General features: G+C 37.2%; 1 protein-coding gene across 1 annotated transcript in view; it reads left to right on the top strand.

The window, feature by feature from the left end:
• The window catches only part of MALRD1 (MAM and LDL receptor class A domain containing 1), a 298,926-nt gene extending 274,004 nt beyond the window's left edge, over positions 1-24,922 (top strand). The window contains exons 36-40 of the mRNA XM_080382356.1: positions 4,502-4,575; positions 4,664-4,754; positions 14,219-14,291; positions 15,878-15,934; positions 16,652-24,922. Coding sequence (XP_080238482.1) covers positions 4,502-4,575; positions 4,664-4,754; positions 14,219-14,291; positions 15,878-15,934; positions 16,652-16,762 — 406 coding nt within the window. The 3' untranslated portion in view covers positions 16,763-24,922. The remainder of the gene's footprint in view (positions 1-4,501; positions 4,576-4,663; positions 4,755-14,218; positions 14,292-15,877; positions 15,935-16,651) is intronic.
• The last annotated feature ends 496 nt before the right edge of the window (positions 24,923-25,418 follow it).

The following is a 25,418-nucleotide window of genomic DNA, read 5'->3' as shown; positions in this document are numbered from 1 at the left end:
GCAACCTGTTCCAGTGTCTCAGCATCCTCACAGTGAAGAATACCTTCCTAATATGTAATCTATACCTAAACTGTTTCAGTTTAAAGCCGTTGTCCTATCACTACATGCCCTTGTATGAAGTCCCTCTCCAGCTGTCTTGTAGGCCCCTTGAGAGTGTATTCTTGTGGTTGCAAAACCACAGGAATATGTATTCTGTGCCCTCAGTACAAACAGCTAAGGAAACTGCCTCCATATCCTCAAAACCACGATAAACTAATACCATGTTTGGTTTGAAATGTGCCTTTCCTACCTTTCTTCCTGATATTTTTTATTTTATTCCTTTCTGAAAAGAGGAACACTTCTGGGATTTTTTATCAACCACTTAGTCCTACATGCCTTGGACAGAGAGTGAAGTCTACGGGAAAATGTACTAGATGAGAATGACATCATTTCAAAACCCACCTCACACAGTTGCAAAGAACTGCACAGGCAGAAGGCTGCAAAGAATCAGACTCAGAGAAATGGGTACATGTATCTCATTCCTTAAGGACAATAGGATCTATGTTTTGGTGTATAAGTTTTGTTTAGCTTCCAAAATAGTTTGATTGGTTGGTTACGGCCTGTGATGTTTTTTTGATTTTGTTTAATACAAAAGGATATATAGTGGTATAACATTTTCTGACCTGTAAAATATTCTCAGTCTTGTTATCAAAACCTCTTAATGATCCTATAGAAGACCATGCCCAAAATTTTTGTTTTGAAAATACCGCTCAGCTTTCCAATGGAGTGAAATAACTGGAATACCTTGTTTAGATAATTATAATTTCTTTTCAATTCATGGGCTAGAACTGTCATCTTCTCTAATCTGAGTTATTGACAGACTGGTGCCATTAAAAATCTCATTCTATTCTTTCAAGCTAGAGAGTGATTTCTCCACCGCAGCTATCACAGTAATCAGCTAAAGTTTCTACAGAGGATAGATATAAAAGGATCAAAATCTTTTAAAACATCTATAAAACAAGATTGTTTTGGATACTGAAAAGAAGTTTCCATCTATTCTAGGCACATAAATTCTTAGCTTTGCTAAAAGCCAGAGGCAGTGCTTATATCAGCTGGGAGCAAAAGATATTAATGAACAATTTCCCCATGTTTTTCTTGCAGCCTCACTGAAAGTTGCAGGCTTTACAGCTAGCTGTAACTCTTCATTTCTCCTAGTTGTTTGTTTTTTTACTTGAGAAGATGACATTTTGTAAGTAATGAATGTCCAAGCCTTAGGAAGACCTGAATCAATCTCCAAATTATAACCCAGATTTTTCTGATAGTCTGGTATTTTACCTCTGTGGCAGGGATGATTGCTAAGATCCTCTGCCACAGATAAAAATTACCAAATAAATCAGTGTGTGAAGATATAAGTGGGAGTTCTTAACCAACCGATATACTCACTCTTCAAGATGTTTGTTGCACAGCACTCCTTTTCCATTGAGGTCTTTGCAGATTAGCTATGTGTTTACCAACTTCATCTTTTTTGCCTTGCCCCCTCCCTGTCCCTATAAATAGTCCTCATGCTTCATGCTTTACAATATTTTTTTCCTCCTATTTGTTTCTGAATTTGTCCTAATCACTCACCAAGTTTAAGAGATACTATCTTGGCTCCACCTTAATCCATTTTTTACTCTTTTTTTTTTTTTTTTGCATAGCAGTATTATAAGGTCACAGTTTTGGCAGCAACTTAGATGGAAAGGAAACAATGGAAAATCATTTAACTGGCCAAAATTACACATGTTGAGAGTCTGACACCAGATTCCTAAGTGGTGTGTGTCACATAACATAAAACAGTACTGCTGGGATTCCGAGATTTAGAGGGGAATAAATGGCCAGCCAAAGGTAGTTAACAGTTGATTATAAAACCAGTGTGTATGTATAAGAAGATAAGCTAGTTACCTATATGACTAAAAGCGCTTAACTTTTGTATTCATAATTCAAACATAGCATGAATATGTGGAAATATTTCATTAATAAATGGAAACACAGCATATGAAGATATATTTAGTTATTGCTGAGTAGTAGGAGTTTCCCATGCTCTTACCAGTACACACTCCTGCTTTCTCTTTGCAGCCCTGAGGTAAGCCAAACTCCAGCAGCTCCAGAGCAGCAGATGGCACCTCTCTTACCATGTCTGAGTAGTGCTGGTGCACAGCTGCAAATCCGTTTTCTCATTCTTTCTTTTACAGTCAAGTAAGTTCTTCAGTGACAAGAAAGAGGGCAATTTTGGTTAAAAGCATATCTAGCTCAACAGAAAATCTGGCAAATGGAGAGAAAGGAAATTATATAATGGAGAGCAATCAGAAAATTATTTTGATGGGTGATTACCATCAGATTGCAGTGTTTCTACATGGATCCACAGGGCTCAGTATGAACTCAACAGCAATTTGACATTTGTATAAAATCATCAGTCTGCATAAAAGAACAGTTTATGAATTACATGATTTTTTGTAGTATGCTGAAGAAGGAGGAGAACAGAAGGGACCAGGTATTTTCAGTCACTGAATACAACAGGTCTCCAGCTTAGCCAGAGCTGTCAGATGAAATCATGCCACTTTTTCCTTAAAACGAGCATGTCAGAATATACTGCTGGCTCCAGTCTTTAAACCTAGGACTCATTAATATACCAATTAGTAACCTTGAACAAGGTAAGCCTTTAACCAAAGAAAACTCAGGTCTTTGGGGTAAAATGGGTTAAATCAATCTCGTTCTGCTCACTGTGTTCAAGTACAGCTGGTACTTCCCTCATGGCAGGTTCTCTGCCCACTACTTTTCAATGGTCTACTGAGTTGCAACAAATCCCTCATCAGCCTCTTTCAGACTTTAGTGAAGTCACTTGCCTCCTGTCATGTCTGAGACTGGGATATAGATCTGCTTTCCAACATGCCCTGATCCTTTCAGAATTCCCCTAAATTTCATTGAGGTTGCAGACAGATGCTTGCTGGTCCTATCATCCTACCCTTCCTCTCCCTACATCCATCACGCTCAGTCATTTTCTGGGAAAACAATATACTCCTCTCCCTCCAAAGTGCCTCAGTTAACTCAGTGTGCAACTGCTAGGATAAGGCACATATGCAATACCATCTGCTAACCCATGACAAACACCAGTTCTCACTTAGATGTTGAAATAAAATAGCCTTAATATAAAGATTTGATTGTGTATATGTAAGATTTTGTATTATACATTTAAGGGCAGGAGAAGAAACTACAATTACAACACAGAAATTATTTTCTGAAAATTGGTGTCTATGAAAAAGATGTGGTGTTGGCGTTACGGTAAGAAAGCAACACAATATACACCTTGATGTCCACCCCACATTAATAGTTTGTGAAACTGTCAAGAGAAATCATGAGAAATGAAACTAACTTCTTATTCATTTGACATTAATAGGACTGAAATGGTTTTACTACCATCACTTCTTTCTGATGCTCCTTTAAAAAACAAAAAAAGTGGAAAATTTGTGAAGCTTTATAATTCATAAACCACGAGCCATGCAGACAACTGAAAAGTTGGTAAAGTCATTCCAGTGTGACACTCAGCGTGTTCAGCTCATCAAATGGGGTGCTTGAAATTCAGATGTCAATACGTAGCTATCCCTCTAACAACCCTTTACACTAGTCATCATTTAGGATTTGTAAATCCAGGTGCCTACAGCCATTTTGAGAATCCCTGGCATACCCAGAAGGGCTCCCTGGGGTGCTCCAAACAGCACCCATCTCAGCAGAGGGAGCCAACCCACACCTGGATGTCCAGGGTCCCTTCATTCCAATGGAGAAGGCCACAATAAAAGCAAGTAGCCGAGAGCTATATCCAGATAAATTGAAGTGGGAAATGATGCACACTTCTTTTTGTGACTCATTAACTGTTAAGCAACAAGTGTAAAGTAAAATATCAAAGTTTGTCTCAGATTGTTTGTATTTTGGTTACTTCAAATCAAGACTGGATTTGAACCAAGCAGTAAATTTAGCATAATGTGATATGGCTGCAGTTGTTAGCTCAGATGTAGTGCTTTGGTTATCAAGAGCTATTTGTTGAAGGCATATAATTTTTACAAGAAAATAGAAAAACAAGAGAGACACAGATTAGGTGGAGGAGAAAAACATATTTCACATCTCTAATTGTGTATCTTTTTCTGTATTGGGGTCCCAAATCCTCAGCTCAGAAATGTATTGAACCCTCACATGGAAGATAACAGTGAAATTAGTAATATTTATTTTACTGTTGGAAAATATGATGGCAACATTGACAAGGCAGCCAATTCTAATCTTTGAATTTTGTTCTGTTATTTTTCTCTCTCTTAGGTTTGTTCTGTGTATTTCTCACATTTCATTCTATTAAATTTGATGCTGCTCTTTGTGATCCCTGAGTGAGCTTTAGTCACTGGCAGAAGTGCTCAAAAGGATTTGCATTTCTCGTGTGCTTGTCACTGTTTATGATCCTCGCTTCTTCATTTTTCAAAAATTGTTATTTTATTCACAGATGTGGAAAAGAATGGAAAGGAAACCGTTGCCACATAAGTGCTAAGCCTCCAACATCAAGTCTCCTTCAAAATGGTGGGTCTGTAAATAGAAAGAAATATTTTTCGATTCATTATTTGAGTGTTTCCTTTTACTTATTTCTGTCTTTGCTCTGATTTTGCAGATATTTGGATTGGGTTGGGTATCAGTTTCTTGTTGATTAAAATTACAGCTGTTGCCTTGTATTTCCTTTCAAAGAAGAAAGCGTCAGAAACGTAAGTAAAACTTTTATTTTGTGTAAAGCAGACACAAATGTGGTACAAAGCAGTGGCTAACTGCCCAGTCTCATTGGTTTCAACTTTTAAATCTCCCCACAGTCCGTTTGCCTTCATATGCAACACTAAACACAAAACCTAGCTTTGCAACAAAAGCTGGCCTTAGTGGACCCCAGTGTGGAAAAAATGGGGTTTGGCTTGACAGCTCAGAATGTTTTGATTGTAATGTTGTATGATTATTCTTAAATTATAAAGTTCATCATTTATCCATCTTAACAGCAGTAGCCCTGATTTTTGAACATGATGATTAAATGCAAAAAATAGGAAGTATTTATGGTTTCTCAAAACCTCCGATGCAAAATTGGTTTCTTAAAGGAAGATTCACAGCTCTTCCTGAAGCTACTGAGTGCCACATGCACCAGGTGGGACATTTTTGCCCTAAATATTTCAATATTTACACACGGCTGAGAACTTGCCCTGTGATAACTGAGTGAAATAAAAGTGGGTTTTTTCTGCTTTAAATTATTAGGGGTTTCATAAAAAGCTTTAATACATTAGAAAAAAATCAAATGGTAAGACTGCAGAATTATGTGACCTTTTTTTACAAACCATAATGTTTGCCCTCTCTCCTTTAGTTACTACAGACACATTCACAATCTGACTTTCTGTTTTAATGCTGTATTAGTCGTCTTAGTCAGTGACTCTTAAGATGTGTCTCACCAACGTCACCTTATCTATTCCTTCCACCCATTTTCCCTACCTCTTTGTCTCACACCCATTATCCAATACTGCTGTCTTGCACTAGGATCACCCCAGTATGGACCTCTTGGCTTGTGGTTCAAGGACCTGTCTTACTTGTGGTGAATGAGTGCTGTAGCTGATGATTTATTTTTCTTTTAATATATATTTCTTCCATCCAGTACGATGCTTGCTATTAGTACTGTGCAAATAGCAACTAAATTATCTTCTGACATCATACTGCATATAGTGCATCTTCAGTAAAGGAAAAAGAAAATCGGCAAAATTGGTGGTGGTTTATTTCAAAATTTATTTCAAGTGCCTTGAATAACAGTACTAGTAGTACTAGAGATATCTTCATCCAGTAATTTGACTTCAGAAGTTAAGATGTGCCTTAGATTGACAGTTAATTATTTCACATATATATTTCCTAACCCTTTCTGTCATCCCTCTGATAATCTTTGCTTTCTCTCTCCTCCCTCATTTAAGATTACAAAAAATTTTTTTGGCTTTCTTATTTTCCTCTAACACTTGTATTTATTTTCTGTCCATCTCTTGACTTACTCTGCTAGATCACACTCTGTCAGCAAATACCTATCACTGTCCCTTCCTCTCTTTCAGCAATTCCTGTTGTGCATTGCCTTGTCCATTTTCATGTTGTTAATTTCCCTCACCCCCATTTTCTTCTCTAGAATTAATCTTCAAAACTGCCTATTTTCCTTTAAACTTGTGCTCTTCTATAGACCTTTCTTTCTTTGGGAATGTTGTTATCTCCCAAACTATCTACTAAACTGTGCAGGCCCCTATCCTGACATTATTCCTGCTGACACATCTCTTAACACTGCATGCTACCCCTGACAGGTAGAATTGTCTATGGACACAGAAGCAAAATGTTGAAGCAGGAACATTTAGTGGTTGAGCTACTGTTAATTGAGTGCATAGCTTCACCTACTTCATGTCTCCTTATTCTTCTGTAAAATGGGAATAACAGCATTTCCTTATCTTACTTCATAGGGGCTTTAAGACTTTAATTCACATTTATACAACCTAATCAAGTACACATATGGAAAGACACCTCAGAAGTGCAAGATTAGTTGTACTGTAAGAGCTGATTGAATTTCCTTTATTAATATTTTTGAAAAAAAAAGTCTAATATTTTTTCTCAAAACATGCTTGGTGCTGTTTTAATCAACAAATTATTGGTTTTTCTTATGCTATTTCTCCTGCGCGCTAAACAGTCCCTTTTACCTTTTTTTTTGTATAAATGTCTTCTCAAGGGTTTGTGCACTGCCATCCACTTCTATTCTACCCCCGTACCTGTATTCAAGGAATGTTTTTTCCTTTCTTGTAATTATACATGTTAAAAAGAATAGTCTTTTTTGTACATGAAAAGATGCCCTGTTGCAATATGTCGCCAAACATTTAAGTGTCCTATTAAGTATGTAATAAAACAGAGATGCATGAGGATCTTCTTGCTATGGCACTAAGAAAATATTACAGCCCTGACATGAAAAGAATCAGAGCTGTAAACCAGAGAGTTAGGTAGTTTAAACAGCAAAGCTCATTCTGGTCTTGATTGTTTTCACTGGAGCTGCCAAAAAGGTAAATTATGATGATGGAAATTTTTGTGGTTCCAAGTTTTGTCTGTTAGGATGGCTAAGATTGTCAAATCATTTTGCCCGTGGTACAGAATTTTTTTTTTTTTTACTTTCATTGTTTTTAATCACATGTAAGTTAGAGTGTATTTTATAGGCATCTTACCAAGAAATAATCGAGCTAATAAATGACAATTTGAAATTGTGAAAACAATGAAATTTGAAACTTTGAATCTGAGAAGGTAAAACTCATCCAGGCAGTTTGTCTCTTCCCTCTTCAACTACTTAGTGTCTAGCATGATCTAACAAAAATCACAGCAGGAAACAGTAATAAGTTAAGGCAAGTTACTCCTTAACTGCTTAATCAGCAATCAGAAGTGAGTAGTCAAAATGCAGCCAATGTTATCATGCTGAAATTTGAATCTTTAAGATAAGGCTTTAGAATAAGAAGTGACTTGTGTTTGCATAAGTCTGTAAAATGTACAATGTGACAGCACCACACAGAGGCATGAGGTTTTACTCCTTTTTTTTTTTTTTAAGGGGATTTGATGAATTACAGAAATTTAACCGTGCACATGAATGATACTTTCCTACAATTCATTTTCACTTCAAAGGCTTTTTGCCTTTGCAAAAGGCTGTCCACTTTTATCCTTCCTAGGTCGTGTTGTTTTCTTAAAGTCATTAGGCACTGGAGGCACTCTAGGAGTGCGTGCTTGGCCATTCTTTCGCAGGGAAGCTTTCACACACTTGAGTCCATATTTACTGCCTCTTGTTAAATCATTCTGCTAGCTATTTTTTATAATTTCTATTAGTGCTTTCTTTCTCCTTACAGGTAGAGAACCACACATGCAGGCATTGGCAGATGGTACTCCAGAGGCACATTAACAGTTATAGGTGCTAGCTTCCAGGACATTTTAAAATGGAATCCTTCTGTGCCTCAATGGTAATAGCACAGGGATGTGCACAAGAGCTGGAGAAGCTTCAGAGCCCAATAAAACATTTTTTTTCCCCAGAAAACCAGGTAGCAGGCAGTAGTGCTATGCTGATGACCCCTTAGATAATTTCTAAGAGGTCACTGACAGCGGTGAGAATCTGAGTTACATATGTCCCTCTTTTTCATCACTGGCAAGATTGATAGTGCCTTAACGCCTCCTTTCAGCTCAGAAAGAATGTCCTGCTTCCCCTTTGCTCTCTCCTTCTTCTCCTTCCTTTGCAAGAATTTAATCTCTGACCTGCAGGCTTTGAACTGCTCAGTGCCTGAGCAGGAGTCACTGGCAGTCATGTTTGCTTCCTAATGGACAGGAGCAGCCCACCACATGGCTTGGCAGCAGTGTACTTCATTATCACGGTGGCATTCAGATACACAAGTTACTTCCCAGCTCCCATTTGGGGATATGTGAAACTTTTGTATAGAAATCCCAAATCAGAGGAAGCTTGTAAGTTTCTCACCTTCATGTTCATACTCCAGAGATATCGTTTTCTAGTCCAGAAGGGAAGGCTGCCAGTTACTCCACTCCTTCAGTGTCATCTGTCCTTATTGACCAAATAGAAACAAAGCTTCATTTTAGCTTCCATTTTGTTGTAGCTGCCTTCTCATGCTTCAGTTTACTTTAAAAAGTCAAAATGTGAAAAGTGAGCAGAAAGCCCAGCTAAGCTATGCTTCTTTGTTATTGCTTCCAAAGCAGTGCCCTCGGATCCTTTCAGTTTGTTTGTTTCCTATTCTTGATCTGTGCCATCAGCTGCAATGCTAATGTACCACAGCTGTTATCAGTCCTGTCAGTCAAAATGAACACAGAATATTAAATTTTCCAAAGTATATCCATAATGTATCTTACCACACAGGCCGCAGTGTGAAAAACTGAGGTGCTCTGAGAAAATATCTTAAAATGATAGAAAATCATGGGAAAACAGGACCCACAGAGGCCATTTTTCATCCTGCCACAGGACAGACTCAGTTGCATCGCTGCTGGGTTTGCACTGAAAGACCTCTAGCAACATGAATTTGATGGCATCCTCAGGCAATCTTGGTACCCTAGGTGGAAAGAAAGTTCGCTGTTAGAGATTTTTTTGCTAACTGCTGATATGTCTGTTTACAATGTAAGTTCATTCCTATTCACCATGGACAAGAACAGATCATTCCCTTCCTCCTTGCAAAAAGCTTTTTCTGTACTTGAAGGCAGTTGTCATGCCTCCTTACAGGCTGCTCTGTGTAGGCTGAACAAGCTCAGTGCTTTCAGCCTTTCTCCATGGTTAAGGTTTCCTTACAATTATGATGATTCCCAGTTGCTGTTGCCAGGACTTTCTCCAATTAGACCATACCCTTCTGGAGGTCTGGTTTGGGGGAACACATAGCATATTCCAGGGGAGGCTCTCCAAGTGGATCTGAAGGACTGCCAGAGGTCATTGCTGACTATGCCTCTGTTGCTATAACCCAAAGTGACAAACAGAATGACAATAGAACAACATTTATTGAACCATTTTCAGCTTGTGAACTGGAATGGAGACAAAGGCTGTTCTTGTAGAATGAGAGAAAAAAGTTAAGTTTTATGAGAAAAAGAAAAACAAAACTAGGAAGCAGCAGCCGTAACTGTTTTTTGGGGGTTGTTTTATTAGTCTAATGCTGCTATCCTAATTCATTCCTTCTTCCGTAGAACATTTTTTTTCTGAAGGATGAAACTTAGTGCTATAGTCAGAATTCAGTTTTTCTGAAATGCACATCTCACAGCCACCAGATAGGAAAGGCTGCAAAGAAACAAGAGCTGACATGCTGAAACAGAGCAAAACTCTCGGCCTATAGCCTGCAAGATCAGTGGTTTTTTTCAAAAAATAAAATAATCAGATTTCCTAAAGTGACTCAAAAGGTACAAAGTGCAGACCTTGGAAGCTCAAGCAGCATATTAACAACCTAATCAAGCATCCAACTTGTAGATGATTCTAAATACAGCTTTTGGAAAGTCTGCCTTCCTAGCCTCACACCTCCCGTTTCTTCTGTGGGATGTGCAAAAATTATCCTACTTCTGGAAACATAAATTTGGTTTAAAAAGGTTTTATAAATGCTTTGGAAATTGAGAACTTGAGTTATAGTTTCTGTTTAGAACAGAAGCTGTAGAACATCTATAAAGAATTCTTCTAAGGGATTATTAGTATCTTAATTGAAATTCAACCATTGGCCCACTAGGATCTTGTCATTGTTTTTATGGACCTGATGATAAACATCCTTCTAGGATTTCCTACAAATTTGTGCACTGTCTAAAATAAATATTTGGTTTTTTTCATTGAAAGATACAAAATTCTGAGCTGTTGCTGCCAAATGAATGAAATCTTGATACTTCAATTTTCTGTTAAAAATCATGATGTTACTTAGCAGACTCTTTATACACTGGCGGGTAATTTGTGGAGCATACAACTTTCTCCCAGCTCTGTGAAGCTGTAGTGGAGAAACCCATGACAAGGCAGTAGTTTTTGCTACTGAAGAATGCAGATGAGCTTAGCAAAGCTATGACCCATGTGACCTCATTCCAAGATGAATAATCCTCTCCTTTCCTATTGTGGTATTTCTGGTTATGTTAGAAAACCCAGTTCTCTCTGAGTTTTCTTACCAACATGTTCATTCTTTTTTTTTTTTTTTTTTTTTTTTCTAAACCAACCTAAGCCTGGCATTTTTAACCCTAATTATTCCTTGTTTGTTACAGTCTTCTGAACTCGGCATTTATGGCTTTTCTTCATAAATGAGTTTTAAAACCATTTCACACTAATTTATTATTTTGAACCATAATTTTGGGGAGTGATAAGTTATCTTTACCTTTACTGTATAGGGGTAACACTTACATAACTTCCTCCCCACCATAAGACCTTGTGATGGCCATGTTGTTTTTTACTGTAGCAATAAGCTATCATTTTCTATCAGGACAAGGTTTCACTTATCTCACAGCAAGCACTGCAAGAATGAGCTTAACTCAAGCCACTGCAATACGTTATAGTTAAACTACCCAATCAAGCAGTTTAAAATCGGATATAAAGTGATGGCCAGATGGCAACAATCGCCCCACTGACTAATACTGCACTTTCCTGCTTTCCTCACCTGTATCTGTACTGGTGACAGAGTACTGGAGTGGGCATACCATTGCTTTCCTCTAATAAGGAAAGCTTTGTATTTCTAATTAACTAAAGATCTAATGTGTTGTCTTTACTTCTAGGGATGTATGCACAACATGTAAAGTAACGGGAATATGTCATCTCAGTTCCCAAGAACAGGCTTCTTCAGGCAGTTACCACCTTATCCAACTGGTAGATTATAGCACGTGTGGAAAGATGTGATTGAATTTTCACTCGTGTATTCTTTGAGGTCTTCTAAGTCATTCAAAAATACTTCAGTAATTTGTAAGGATAATTATTGGCATCCCTTAGGAAGAATTGCTTGCTACATTCACAAAGAGTGTGTAACCATACATTTGTTTGTATAAATGCATTCATAGTTATGTATCTATGTGCATATACGTGTAACATATATGTTACATGTAAGGTAATATATTCAAGGTGGCTTCCAAAGCCCCGCTTTGGAAAAAAGGATCCTAAGAACAGAAGAAAAATTAAGAAAGCTCATTCTCCACTTCACCTAAATCTGGGGTACATAAATTCAACCAGTACCCATATTTGGGGCCATAAAATTGCAATAGTTCCTAAGATTAGGTGCCCAACTTCATGTGCTCTTTCATGATTCAGACCTAAAGTGGAGGAACACCTGAAATCTACTGGACAACCCAAACAAGACTCAATTTTCGTGCTTGAGAAAACCTTACACACATAGACAGGACCAATTTCAGCACTAAACACAGCAACCACAGACACAGCGATGGACTCAGCCAGCACTCTTTTTAGTGCCCACAGTTTGACACAGTATCCTGCTGGTAAGTTATCCTGCTGGCAGAGTAGGCTGGAGATCTGTGTTCTGCGTCCTTCCTGCCCTCACAACAGACCTAGGTGTTCTTGCATGTTCTTGCCCAAATAAGCAATATATGTCTTGCACAAATTGCTTAAGTTCAATGGGGAGTGAGGGATGAAAAAGAATCAGTCCCTATCCTTACAATTTCCCATTGGCACAGTAAAGGCAATTTCCACTGTGAACTGTATGACGTGTTGCCCTTTAGAAGTGTCTCCACTGACTGTAAGCAGAACTGATGTGTTTAATTCTGTGTCATGCTGTTAGGCCATACAGTTGGGTTGTGATGTCTAAATGAGACACCAAAATTAAGGCATGCAAATCTGGCCCTTTGGGCACTAGTTTAGAAGCAGAGCCATGCTCCTTGAAAACTTCTTATCTGAGTTTGCTTGTTGCCTCAGGTTTTGTGAGCTATGGTGTGATTTTAGAGGAAAAAATCGATTCTGTGTACATCTTGTGGACTTTATTCAGGAGGATTAGTATGCAAATACACACTTAGGAGCATATAAATAACCTAATATATTATAGCTTCACTAAACTAACTAAAAGCATGGAATATCATGATTTAGTACAGTTAAGATTAAGATCAAATGAACAAATCAACAGCTTCAAATACTCAGCTTTCCACATCATTGTGTCAGGTAATCAAACTGAATTATGAGAGTGGCATTAGAAGGAGTTAGTTTCTGGCAGTCTTGCTGTGAAAGGTTTTAAGGAGACATGTCCGGTTTAGTCTAAAACCCAAACTTATGCTCTTGCTCTTATTTAACTCATAAGGTGATATATTTCTGTGGCCTACCTGTGCCTTCCTCCTAAGCATCCATTCTTGGGTTAGTTCTTTGCAGAACAAATCACGTGGTGAGTCACCCTTGTGGCTTTCCCTGAGGAACAACAGCTTCCCTACTCAGCATCTCCACTGGCTGTGTTTCTGTGACTGCTCTTGTCCCCTCAGACCTGCCTGCCACAGTAACACAGAGCCTGTCTTATCATTCCTAGGGAGACACTGCTTAAACCCGCTGTAGGAGCAGCTTTGGGATAGAAACACTTTTTAATACAAGAAAATCCATCTCTTAATCATTGAGTATTAGCTTTAGGGAACTTTTTATTTTAGACTCATGTACAAACATAGCTTTCTATGTACACAAAGGCATGTATATGCTTTTATTCATGAAAGCATCAGCAAAAAACCAAAAACAACTAAATGCATCTCTTCAAAAGCAAAGATTAAAAAAAAGGAAGTGTGCTTCTGCTTCACGCCTCAGTAATTTTAACTAATGCAGCTGTTTGTTTATATAACATTGGAACAGTTTTGATTATTTGAAGCATTGTAGAATATTAGCAACCAGACATCTATATGGAAAAATAGATTAGATGTAGATAGAAAGTTCCACCCCCAAACATCCTTTGTTTTCACAGAATTAATGAAATTAGCTGCATAGGTCATAAGCATGTCCAAAAAAAAAAGAATATTTGAAGGCCTCTGTGAGGAAAGCATATCCTTAAATTTCTACCTAAGATAATGGACAAATGACCCATAATTAGTAAAATTTATCCTATGCTGCTGGTATAAATTGCTTAAGGCATTGCGTTCATTCAGGAAACCTTTGCATTCCAATAACTCCAGTGATTCTTTAAATATTTCTGGCTCTGTAGCAAAACATACAGGGAGCTTCTATAGCTTTAAAATGAATTCTGATGATTTCGACCTCAAATGCAAGTTCTTTCTTAATTCATTGGGAAAAAAGAGTTCTTGTAAAAATGAAATACCTAACACTTTCTTGATCTTGGAGCCTAAGACCATGTTAATTACTGAATTGCTAATGGGATAGTAGCAAAACACAGAAAGAACATGATCTCATCACATGCAAACAAATTATAGTAATGCAACTTTTAAGCTAATAACATGCTTTATTTAATGTATAGCATTGTATCTGCATTTTATGAATACCAAATAACTCTGTGCATATCCATAAGCATATATTTTTCAGCAGCAATGAATGAAAATGTGCTATTTTAACTTACATACAATGTACACAGAACATTGTTTTAATTTCATTCGAGTAGAGCTCAGTCAGAAATATATCTACCCATGTATGTTTTTTGACTCAAGTCTTTTCAACCTGAAGTGGTTTGGTTCTTTGACACCCTGTGTAATATTGTGGGTGGTTTTGTTGTTTGCTTGACTTTTCAAGAAAACTGGAGGAAACCAATGCTTCATTTGCCAATCCATTGTACGAAGGCCTCAGTTCATCTGGGAAAGTAAAGGTAAGTAGCAATAGCTGCTTGTATACACCCAGAAAAATGTGAGACTGTAGTCCTCAAATAATTCTTCCATTAAAACAGTTTATTCCATCACTGAATGCTATTTAATAAAAGCATTTTTATGAAATAATTGCTGCAGCACTCAGACCAGTTCCAGTACGTTTTCAAAACATACACAGTTTTGAAATCAGCTGGTTTGAGAACATCTTGATGTTTATAACTAATACTGACTGTAGGCTACTGAATCTGAGAAAAAAGAGGTTTGGATGAAATATTTAGCCAGACATACAGAAGAAAAAGCTCACTGGGACTTGTCTCCTTTGGCTTCTGGAAAGAAAAAAAAATACAAAGCAAATACCCAACAACAAAAAAACACCACCAATAACAAAAACACATGCATGATTCAGCACCTAAGTTGCCTTTGCACACTCGCTTAACTTTAATAACATAGTTTATAATACTTCACAATACCTTAAATGTGCCTTATTACTCCCATTGCTGTAAAGTTCACCTTGACACTAAACAAACACTTGGTCACCATTTGTTGATCATAACTAAGAGACTGGTAGAGTAACAAATAAATTTGTGAATAAAATATATATCTAAAAGTTAACATATTGCAGCAAGGGACTTCAAAGCAAGATTTAATTACCAAATAACAGTGGTAACTAAAATCTATGTTTTACATTTAACAAGAGAGATATAATTGACTTAAAATGCAGCTGTCTCTGCTATGTGATGTATCACTGAAAATAATACAGAAAGAGCATCTTGGAGTTAAAAGAAGGGGAAAAAAAATTAAAATAGCATTACTACCCTCATTTGATATAACCCTTATTAGCACTGAAAGAACTAGGCTTGTTTGGAAATAGAAAATAAAACTTCCTTGTCCTTTCCACAGTCAGTAATATAAGATTCCACTGCAGCTTTGAATAGGATTAACTATGACATGCCATTTACTTTCTATAAAAGGTTCCTTACACCTGATTTTAGAGACATTAGATCAAATTAATTCACTTACAGGTTGGGGTTTGTGAGAGCTCCAAGTTGGAAACATTCCCATCACAATCATGTCCAATTTATCAGGACATTTTTGTTTGAGTTGAAATAGATTCCTGACAGGCTTTATTTAATAGCAAGTTGAAAAACAGAAGCACAGTGTCAGGAGAGGCATTTTCATAGAAGACAGCCCCAGGCACTGTGATTGAAGTCCAGGGCTGTACCAGAATTTCTTCTCTTTTGTTCAAGATTGGGAAAATACGTGTTTCCACTAATTCTGCCTTTAAAAGGGAAACCAAGAGTTGTGAGTTTTCTCTGAGTCTGATGAGCCTTAAATCTGAATGGTGCATCACCAACCAGAAGATATGGTGAAACACAAGCAACAGCTCTTGCCTCCAGCTGAATAATCACAAGCACTTGTGGGCATCTTTCTCAACATGCAGGCTTATCATTGCCACACACTCAACTGTAATATTGCCTCGTAGTTTTGAATCCATAGAATTTGTTACTCTGTCACATGGAAGGATATTTTCAGAATATTATTTGCAGCTCACCAAAAATATTCTGAAGCAGTTTTTTCCTTTTTATAGTCTCCTGGGTATGCCACCTCACCCGCTGTTCAAATCAGTGTTTCTCCCTGGCATGAGGTATGTAATAACACATTTTTCTTCTAAAGTAAGATATGTGATTAAATAAAATTAATTTGCAGAGGAAAGGGAAAAAAGTCACTTAAAGTCAGTGGCATATGGCAACTCATACTGTTAGCACCTCTGGAAATCTGAGAAAGATGGCGAGGGTTGGACTGGCTGACAAAGACCTCATAATAGCAATTTCATTAATGTTGGTTACTGTAGCTACTTGTTACAGCATACAGTAATTCAACACTTTACAGTAAGGCAGATGCTGAAGAAAATGTTTAGAACTACAGAAGTCCTTACCTGAAGAGTTCATATTACTTCTTTCTTCATTTAAGAAAATTAGAACCAGTCATTTGAATTACAATTCCATCTACCAAAATTAGTGACCCACTGCAATTGCACTATTGTACAGAGACTCTCACAAAATAACACTACATGTGTATTAGAGCAAGAGCTCTGGAGACAAGTAAAAAAAGGTAGGAACAGATACAGGAGAAGATTAAATTACTTGATCAGGTGTATATGGCAAATAATGGTTCCAGTATAGCTATGCTAATTTTTATCAGCTGAAAATATGGTCTAAAAATTTTAGAGATTGTATAGTTTTCTTTGAACTTAACATCATACATTACTTTTGTAATGAATCTACAGCCATTCTTATGTCCATACTAACAAATTAATTGAATGACTTGGCTTTTAAATTTCATTCTATGTTTTTTCTTGTAGTATCCGTTTAATGAATATGTGAATGCTACTTCTTTTCCAAATCCTCTTTATGGTGAAGCATCGGAAGACACGGAGAAATTATGCAGTTCCTTGAAAACAGACATAAAATAGGATCAATATTGCTCGTAACTCCTTGCCTGAAGATTTATTCTAGAATCTGAAAATATGTCATGGTACTGTAGTGTTTGCAATATGAATGAATAAACTCTTCACAGAGTAACTCTGTTGTTAAAATAACTATGTCCAGAAAATAACTTTATATTGAAAACGGAATCCATACATAAGTAAAACATATATAATCTTCTATAACTTCTGTTGATGCAGAAAGAGATTGGTAACTGTAACTATGAATTCATTTCACATTTTACAGTTCAAATCCCAGTATGTTAATAAAATGTTTAATCAAATTCAGTTTCTTGAAGTTTGAGAATCATAATTTTATGTCTGTTATTTCAGAAATGATGACTCAAATATTTCTGTAATTTTGTATTAGAGATTTTAAAGGGCTATTTTAGTGTTCCAAGGGGCAGAAGCAAAGGAAAAGTCTTTGTATAATTAGAAACATATCGAGTTAAATCAAAGTTGGTCATGAATCATGGATTTGCGTACCAGCTCAGCATGTGATTCATCAATGTGACATACTGGTATGTACATTTATTTTTTAAGAATGTGTTTATTATTAACCTTGATAGTCATATCTGACCAAATTCCCTTCTGGTCAGCTCTACAGTGCTTACCACAGTGCTACTGATAAATGTAGTTTAGTGGTTGACAGTGGGTGGAAACTAGCATGTTCAGGAAACCATATTTCTGCTGAATAGGTGACCTCCCACACAGCTGAAACTTATGTCGTCCCATGCCTACATGAGAAAGATATGGGGGGGGTATTCTGGGTTGCCTCCTGATTTTCAGTGTCATCCTCTGTGATATCAGGCATAGCTTGTAATAGTATTTACACTTTGAATATTCTGTCAATATGCCATCTTCCATAACACCCGCTCAGATTGTATGGTGGTCATTTTTAGCTTGAAGGCTTAAGTGTTCCTGCTGTGCTTGCATGTTCCTCCCTTACTGTATTTCTACAGCCTGCTTAACTTAAAGCCCATTGGCAAGTTTCAAAGTTACTGAACTCCTACAAATTTCATAGAAACAATCTGGATAGTAGATAGTATCTCTGTTAACACCTTCATTCAAGGAGAGCTGAAATGCTTGACATTTATCAGACTTTCAAGGCTCTGAACAGAAAAGCACATTGAAGCCTGGATTCATTCCATCATGCATGGGACTGCTTATTTTGGGGTTTGGTTTGTGTTTTTTTTTTTCTTTTTCTTAGTAGCATAACAGTAATCCATAGCTCTCTACCTGTGGCCACGGAACTGCTTTTTGACTTAGGTTTTCTTATCTGACTGGCGTGTTGTTTCACTGGTAGCAGAAGTAACAAGGCATGATTCCCGTAGATGTTTGTCCATCATTCTCTCCATTCCTTCCTGGAAATATGCCCATTAAGTGCCTCTCTGCTGCATTGTCAAACCTCCTCTTTCTCTTTCCCCTCTCGTCAGTAGTCCACTGTAGCACCCTCAGTCCTTCCCCAGGCTCAACAGCCCACCTAAAACCTTTGTCTCTTGAGCTCGTTTACATGACATGTCCTAACTACAAACCCAAACAGAAGCGTCAGCCACTGTCTCGCCCAGAGCTACACACATGCTGGTCAGCAGCTGTGCCTCTGGCTGGTTTGCCCGTTGGCAGCACAGGTAACAATCTCGGACTGCAGCTTCTCCTCCTCTGTGCCTGGAGTTTGTACGGCTGTCCTCTGCCCCACCGCTACTGTAGCGAAGCCCTCGGAGCTTCGTGTCTGTCATACGCACACCTGCCTTAAGGACAGGTTTAGTTGGAAGTTACCAGGTGTTACTTATGGAGGTTTTAAATAAGGAGCTGTGCCACGAGGATCATACATGCTGTTTTCTTTCTTTGCTTACTCTTTGTGTACTTGCTAGGTTGAGGCACAGAGAATATGCTTGATACAGCAAAGTGCCAAGTGCCTCCAGCTCCTGAACTCCAGTATTTTGATAAATCTGTGTGAGATGATTGATCTCCACATTATAAGCAGGCATTCAACATTCCTACAAGTCAAGCCCATGTAGTCAAATTCTCATTTATTCTGCAATAGACTAGCATCACTTCCAGAATTTCATTAAACACTAAAATGCTGGTTATGCTATAGTCCTTAAATCTCCAATCACCGTGTCACACTATGTATATCTGTAAAAATTTTCAATAATAAAAAGCATAAAATTAATAATGGTAGAGTTTTATCACATTCTCCCCAATGAAAAAAATATATTTATTTTATAATTAATGGTACTCGTATTTTAATGTGTTAAATAGAAGCATGTGATTATAAAGATTAATTGTAAAAGAACTCAAAGGATATTGTATTTCTCATCAGCAGCTATTTCCTGAGGGAACTCTTCTGGACTAATTCTGAAGCAAGGTAGGCCTTTCAACAAAAACATTTTCCATTTCTGCAATTGATAGATTTTTTAAAAAAAACTTAAAATTCAGACTTTTTATCTGCCTGCACTTCAATCATTTTTTACTATTCTTGTTTCACCAAATACAAAAGATTTACTCATATTCACTGTATGGTTATTTTCTCTTGCCTAACAGCTGACTGACAACAGCCACAGACTGAAATGTTTAATATATAAATTATACTTTGTATTTAATTTTCTGAAACTTTTCAGTACTTTGAACCAAAGCAGTAGAATTCACATTTTCAGTCATCCTTGTCACAGTTTCAATTTCAAAATCTAAAGATAATGACAGTAAAAAAAATGTTGTTAAATCTTTCTAGATAGGTTTCTTACTTCTCCCAGTTAATAACAGACCTTGACAAAATACCCTCTGTAAGCTCATATTGTAATTGTCAGAAATTCTAAATAGTAAAAATTAATTGTTTCCAAGTGGCTTGTTTTCTGGGGATAAATTAGAAGATAGATACCCTGTACAGTTGATGAATACTGTACTTAGTCTAGTTTAAACGTGTTTGTACATTAATGATCCAAGGTAACAGGAGAAATAAATTGCAAGACAAAACTTTTAACGAAACCTAATACCACCTGCATTGTGGTCAATTTGCTTTTCTCAAGAGTTGTTTCAGCTCCCAAAATGTCACAATCATAAAGAATGCAAGCAAGCAAGTTTCTTGCTTTTGGATAATCTGCATTTCAAAGCAAGACATACTTATGGTACCTACCAACAACCGTGTTTCACACACAGATAGCCAGATCTTTATCTTATAAAGGGTCATTGTACTTGCAGCTTGTTCCAATACTTGCCTCAACATTTGCCACTGGCAACTATTCTGCAGTTTTGGAAGAGGTGGGGAAGGGGAGAAGGATCTTATCTTCTGTTTAAAAAACTTTTAAGTACAACATGTGCTTGCATACCCTTCTCTTTGCCAATACTGAGGGGCTCAGGCTTTGCTCAGAGCTTCCCTCTGCACTCCTTAGTTGCACTGTTGCAGCTGCTCTGGTGCTTTGTACTACTGCCCCATTTCTGCATATATTCCTGCATCTGCTGGCTATTGCAATTGAGATCCCCATGGATGTAGTCTAGGTGCTTGCTGATGGTGACTTCCTCTCATCCTTGCCCTATTTCACCAGCCACAGACTGATCAGCATGAAGATGATGATAATTATCAACCATATGATCTAATTTGGAAGTTCATCTGGCTATGATCTGGAGGATGGGTTAGAGATGACATCCAGAAGTCCTTTCCCACCTAAATGTTCTAGTGGTTCTATGATTCCATGGTGTTGGTGGCATCCAGTCCCTCCTTGACAACATTATGCTCATTCAGTTCTCTCTCTAGCTTGTGCCATACAGGCGTACGTTTGCTGTGATCATTCTGAAGCCAAGGGTATCCTCGGCTCCGCCTTAGTTTATTTGTTACTTGCTCCGCTATGGCTGAGGCCTCAGGCACATCTTTTGACTTTTTTCATGACCTGTTTCTGTATCTGACACAGCTGGAGATAAGGCTCTTTGACTGATCAGAGATTTGCTCTGATCTGCTACATCTTAACTGGACATGCTGCCATATATGAACACCAGAGCCACCTAAAAAAATGCCCACTCTTAGCCATCAAGTTGGCAAGGATTCAATTAGTCTTGTCCTCAGGTAGATGCCTACCCTAGAGTGCAGTAAATGGAATTCTAGCAGCTCCTAATCCTTTCTGTTGACTGTAAAGATAATCTAGACATAATCTGCAATGAAGATGTCCAGAATTAATAACATTAATCCCATTCATACTGTCTTAATTAACTCCAAATTTCATTAATGTATGTATGGGATATGGAGATTCTCACAGGATAATCCTCCTTACAAGTATACATACAAATGCTTTCTTATTACACAGACATTTTCCAGACCTCTCTCTGTTTGTACAAATCAGACAAAAATAGCTTAATGTGTACATATAACATGCAGTAACGCATCTGTCAAAACCTGACATCACCTATCTTTCATTTTCAACTTGTCTGGAGAAAGAGAGGGAGAAGTAGGTGGGGAGAATTCATATATGTTAAAAAAATCTGAAGTTGAGAAACACCCAAGTAGAAAAATCAGTTGAGAGCTGTATTGCTCCTTGTAGATTACAGCATGTGAGAAGTCAGGCACCTGTCAAGCAACAGGATTCTTCTCTGCCAAGTACTTAGAAACAGTCATTTATTTTCCAAGGTGCTGGTCAGTTATTAAGACTTGTGAATAGGAAATTGCTCTCTACTGTGTGGGGATAAAGAAGCAAAAAATGCAGCAAAGGAAGGAAAGACAGTATAAGAACATGTGTAGTAACACCATTCCAAACTTTATATTGTAGCACCTTTTTATTTGAAAGCAGGTATGCAGCTGACCAGAAGGGTGGCTGTAATGTGCATGTTCCTGCAGCAGGCAACCACAGATCTTCAAAAATGCCGAGAAATTTAATATTCATATTTGGATTTTAAGTCACCATCTACAGCTATAATCATTCTTTTGGACATATTCACACTCAAAAAAATAGGGGTGGTTTTCTATAGGATATTTAATATCAGACAACTAAGATATGGTAAACTGTAGAGCGTATCAGTCTTGGTGGGTTTGCATTTTATTTTTATGAGGATACTCACGGTGAATCTTAAAGGTAGGGAGAAGAGAGCAAATCAAAACGTAACCTTAAACACACAAGGAATTTACAGCATATTTACTGTTCTACTAGAAAACCACATTTGTTTTCCTTCATATGACCAAAGAACAACATAGCATTCACCCTAGAAGAGGATCCAAGAACATAAAGCTTGATCTGAGTATTCAAGTGATGAGAATGGGATGTAGTAGCTAAACTGGAATAGCTTGTGATGTGACAATGAATTTCTTGCGGTCCTCTGGCCCTCCATGGATCACAAGCTAAATTGTCTCCCAACATTGGTTCCAGCTACTAGAAAGAATTTTCCATTTTGATAGTTCAATGACTTTTAAAATTCATATCTCTCCTTTTGACCATTACTTCATAAAATGAGTTCATTTGTCCTTTTATTCATAATGTCAAATTATTATGATTTGGAGGAGAACTGGTCACAGTCAGGGAGATGTTTAGACAACAGAATGAAGCCATAAAAAGTTATTAGCTACAGGAAGGGTGGGCATTCCACTTTTCCAATGAAAATATAAGTCTCTGAGGCAAGTCAGCAAGGCACATACATCTGGGTTAAATGGGTTTAACAGGGAGAAATGAGCACAAATTATTTATGGGAATTCTTTACTCTTCTCTGTAATTATGTGGTCATTCCCTGAACAAAGACTTTGGTTGATCATAACAGGAGGAAAAAGTCAGTTCACACTCAGCACAATGATTAGCATACAGCTATGGAGAACAAAAGAAGAGTGGTAATCTAGTGCTTTAACATTTACTGCATATTTTGAGAGTTTTGGATGCTAAGCTTAAATAATTTAAATGTAATTATAAGCAATCCTTTTTCTTTTCTCAAAAGAAAGCTGTTTTCATTTTGTTCTTCATTTTCATCTTTAATTTTAAGTCTTATTCAGGTCACTCTTTTTTTTTTTTTTTTTTTTTTGTAACCACTTAATTCAGGTCAAAACCCAGTATCATTTTGTGACAAGTATTTTACAATACATGCGGTATGTGAATTTCTAAAGCTTTAGTCAACTTTTCTATGGTTTGGGTATCTAAGGCTTAGAATACAATTGACTGAGCACTAACATATAGTTTTGTTAGAAACATGCTGTATGAAGAGCATTAGCATTAGTAAATCTTTTTGGTATTCACATGGACATGTTAGCCAGAAGTGGAAGTTAATAAGCACTGCATTACAATTGGTCTCCAATGCAACTGTGTATTACAGCTACCTTAGTAGTTAAAGTATTCTACTTGATTCATGTAAAGTGTTGTCAGGGAATTAATAACAATTCGCTTCTTTCTGTAAAAAGGGGCTATATTCATTGTAACAACAGAATTAATCACATAATAAATTAACTCAAGGAGGTAAGTAGGACTCCCTTGGTTATGTGCTGCCCTAAGCTTATATGCAGAATTGCTACTGACACAAATGAAATCAAAAGAATAAAGGAATATACTTCTAGATATATACTCCTATACCAACTTAGAATATCTTGAAGATAAAAAGGATTAAATTGCTCTGCAGTTTTTGCTTAGTTGTCTTAGTCTGCAGGTAATTTCTCTGGACACCCTTAAGAAAATTCAGTGGCCAAAGGATGTTCAGGTCAAAAGATTCTGATAACACATATAACCACTCTGAAATCTGCCTATTACACTAGCTGTGTGAACCTTCTCTTGAAGATCTGTTTCTCACAGGTGATGGTTTTGAAAGGCGGCATTGATTTATTTGGATTTATTCTCATTTTATTTTCCTGTTTCTATGCCCTTGTACTTCACTTCAGCTTTTCTACCAAAAAGTGGGTACATGGGAAACCCTATTCAGTTCAACTTTGACAAAACTCTTGGAATATATATGGGGTACAATGGTGAGAAGCAATGAAGAGGGTTAATCACAGTAAATATTCAACATACTAAGGTAACTAGGGATCAAGATTTTTATTTTCACATTTGTATCCTGTTTATGACCCGTTTCCTACTTACAGATTAAAATCAAAGAAGAAACTGATATGCTCTTTAAGTTCATTGCAAATTATCCTAAGAAAATTCTTAAGGCGTTTAACTTTGAGAGAAAAAAAAAAAAAAAAAAAAGGCAAACAAAACAATTCAGTCTAAAATTTGTTTTGCAATATTCATGGAAATTCTTGAAAAAATAAAAATCTCTAGTAGAAAGCTGCTGCATAAAATGTTGTTTATAAGTAGGCACATGTGGGCTCACTCCTTATATTTAGCTTGCCATCCTCCCATAATCAGCAATCAAACTCACTCACCACCTCACATATTCCTTCAAAGCTCTCTGGAAATGAAACTAAAAATATGTGCTACCCAGTGCATACCATATACAGATCTCAGACTGATGTACAAGTTTTTATCTCAGAATGAAAAGGGAATCATAGAATCATAGAATAGTTTGGGTTGGAAGGGACCTTTCTAAAGGTCATCTAGTCCAACCCCCCTGCAATAAGCAGGGGCATCTTCAACCAGATCAGGTTGCCCAGAGCCTCATCCAACCTGACCTGGAATGTTTCCAGGGATGTGGCATCTATTACCTCTCTGGGCAACCTTTTCCAGTGTTTCACCACCCTCATTGTAAAAAATTCCCTCCTTATAACTAGTCTAAATCTACTGACTTTTATTTTAAAACCATTGCCCCTGGTTCTATTGCAACAGGCAACTAAAAAGTCTGTCCCTATCTTTCTTATTAGGCTCTCTTTAAGCACTGAAAGGCTTCTGTAAAGTGTCCCCAGAGCCTTCTCTTCTCCAGGCTGAACAATCCCAACTCTCCCAGCCTTTCCTCACAGGAGTGGTGTTCCAGCCCTCTGATCATTTTTTGTGGCCCTCCTATGGACACACTCCATCAGGTCCCTGTCTTTCCTGTGCTGAGGACTATGCAAATATAGCTATTTACATAGAGTCTTACAAGAGAAACTATAAAATCTCTCACTGAAGAGGTCACATGAACCACCTTTGATTTCTTTTCCCATGGTACTGATTAATCAAGTTGCACGTATGTGTCACTTTAAATTAAGATAAGCTTGCATTATATTCTTTAACCTGACACGAATAAATCATTTATCTGCACACATATATATGCGCTAACTGCCATGAGGAAAGGCAAGCAACACATGTACCTCTTTGGACTTCTGCACCTTCAGAAAACTGTCTATGCTTTTTGCTGGACTTTTCCTGTGCCAACAAGCTGTTTATTTCAATCTTTCCATCTTTTTCAGCCTTTCAGTCCTCCTATCTGCCTTTTTATCCTCTTCTTTCCTATCCTCTTTCACTGATCATTCAACCCTTCACTTATTCTCTCTCCTACATGAAAAGGAAATTGATTTTTGAACAAATATGCCATTTGTTTCAATCATTCTGGTTGTTATACTTGTTCTCTATACTGTCTCTAACATATATTGGATTGCAAATTCCTCAGTGCTTTCTTGGTCCTCAGTCACTACTACCTTGATTATCATTAATAATGTCATCTGATTCTCAAGAGTTTCAATTGCCTATAAATCTTGCTGAAGCTGATAGCAACTGCAGTCCTGGTACCTCAAGAAATTCCAGACACACTAGGAAACTTATTTAACAGCCAAAAT

Source organism: Falco punctatus (assembly GCF_963210335.1).
Source record: "Falco punctatus genome assembly, chromosome: 4".
In the NCBI taxonomy this organism is placed as follows: Eukaryota; Metazoa; Chordata; class Aves; order Falconiformes; family Falconidae; genus Falco; species Falco punctatus.
Note: the sequence above shows the minus strand (reverse complement) of the source record. Positions and strands in the feature narration are given on the sequence as shown.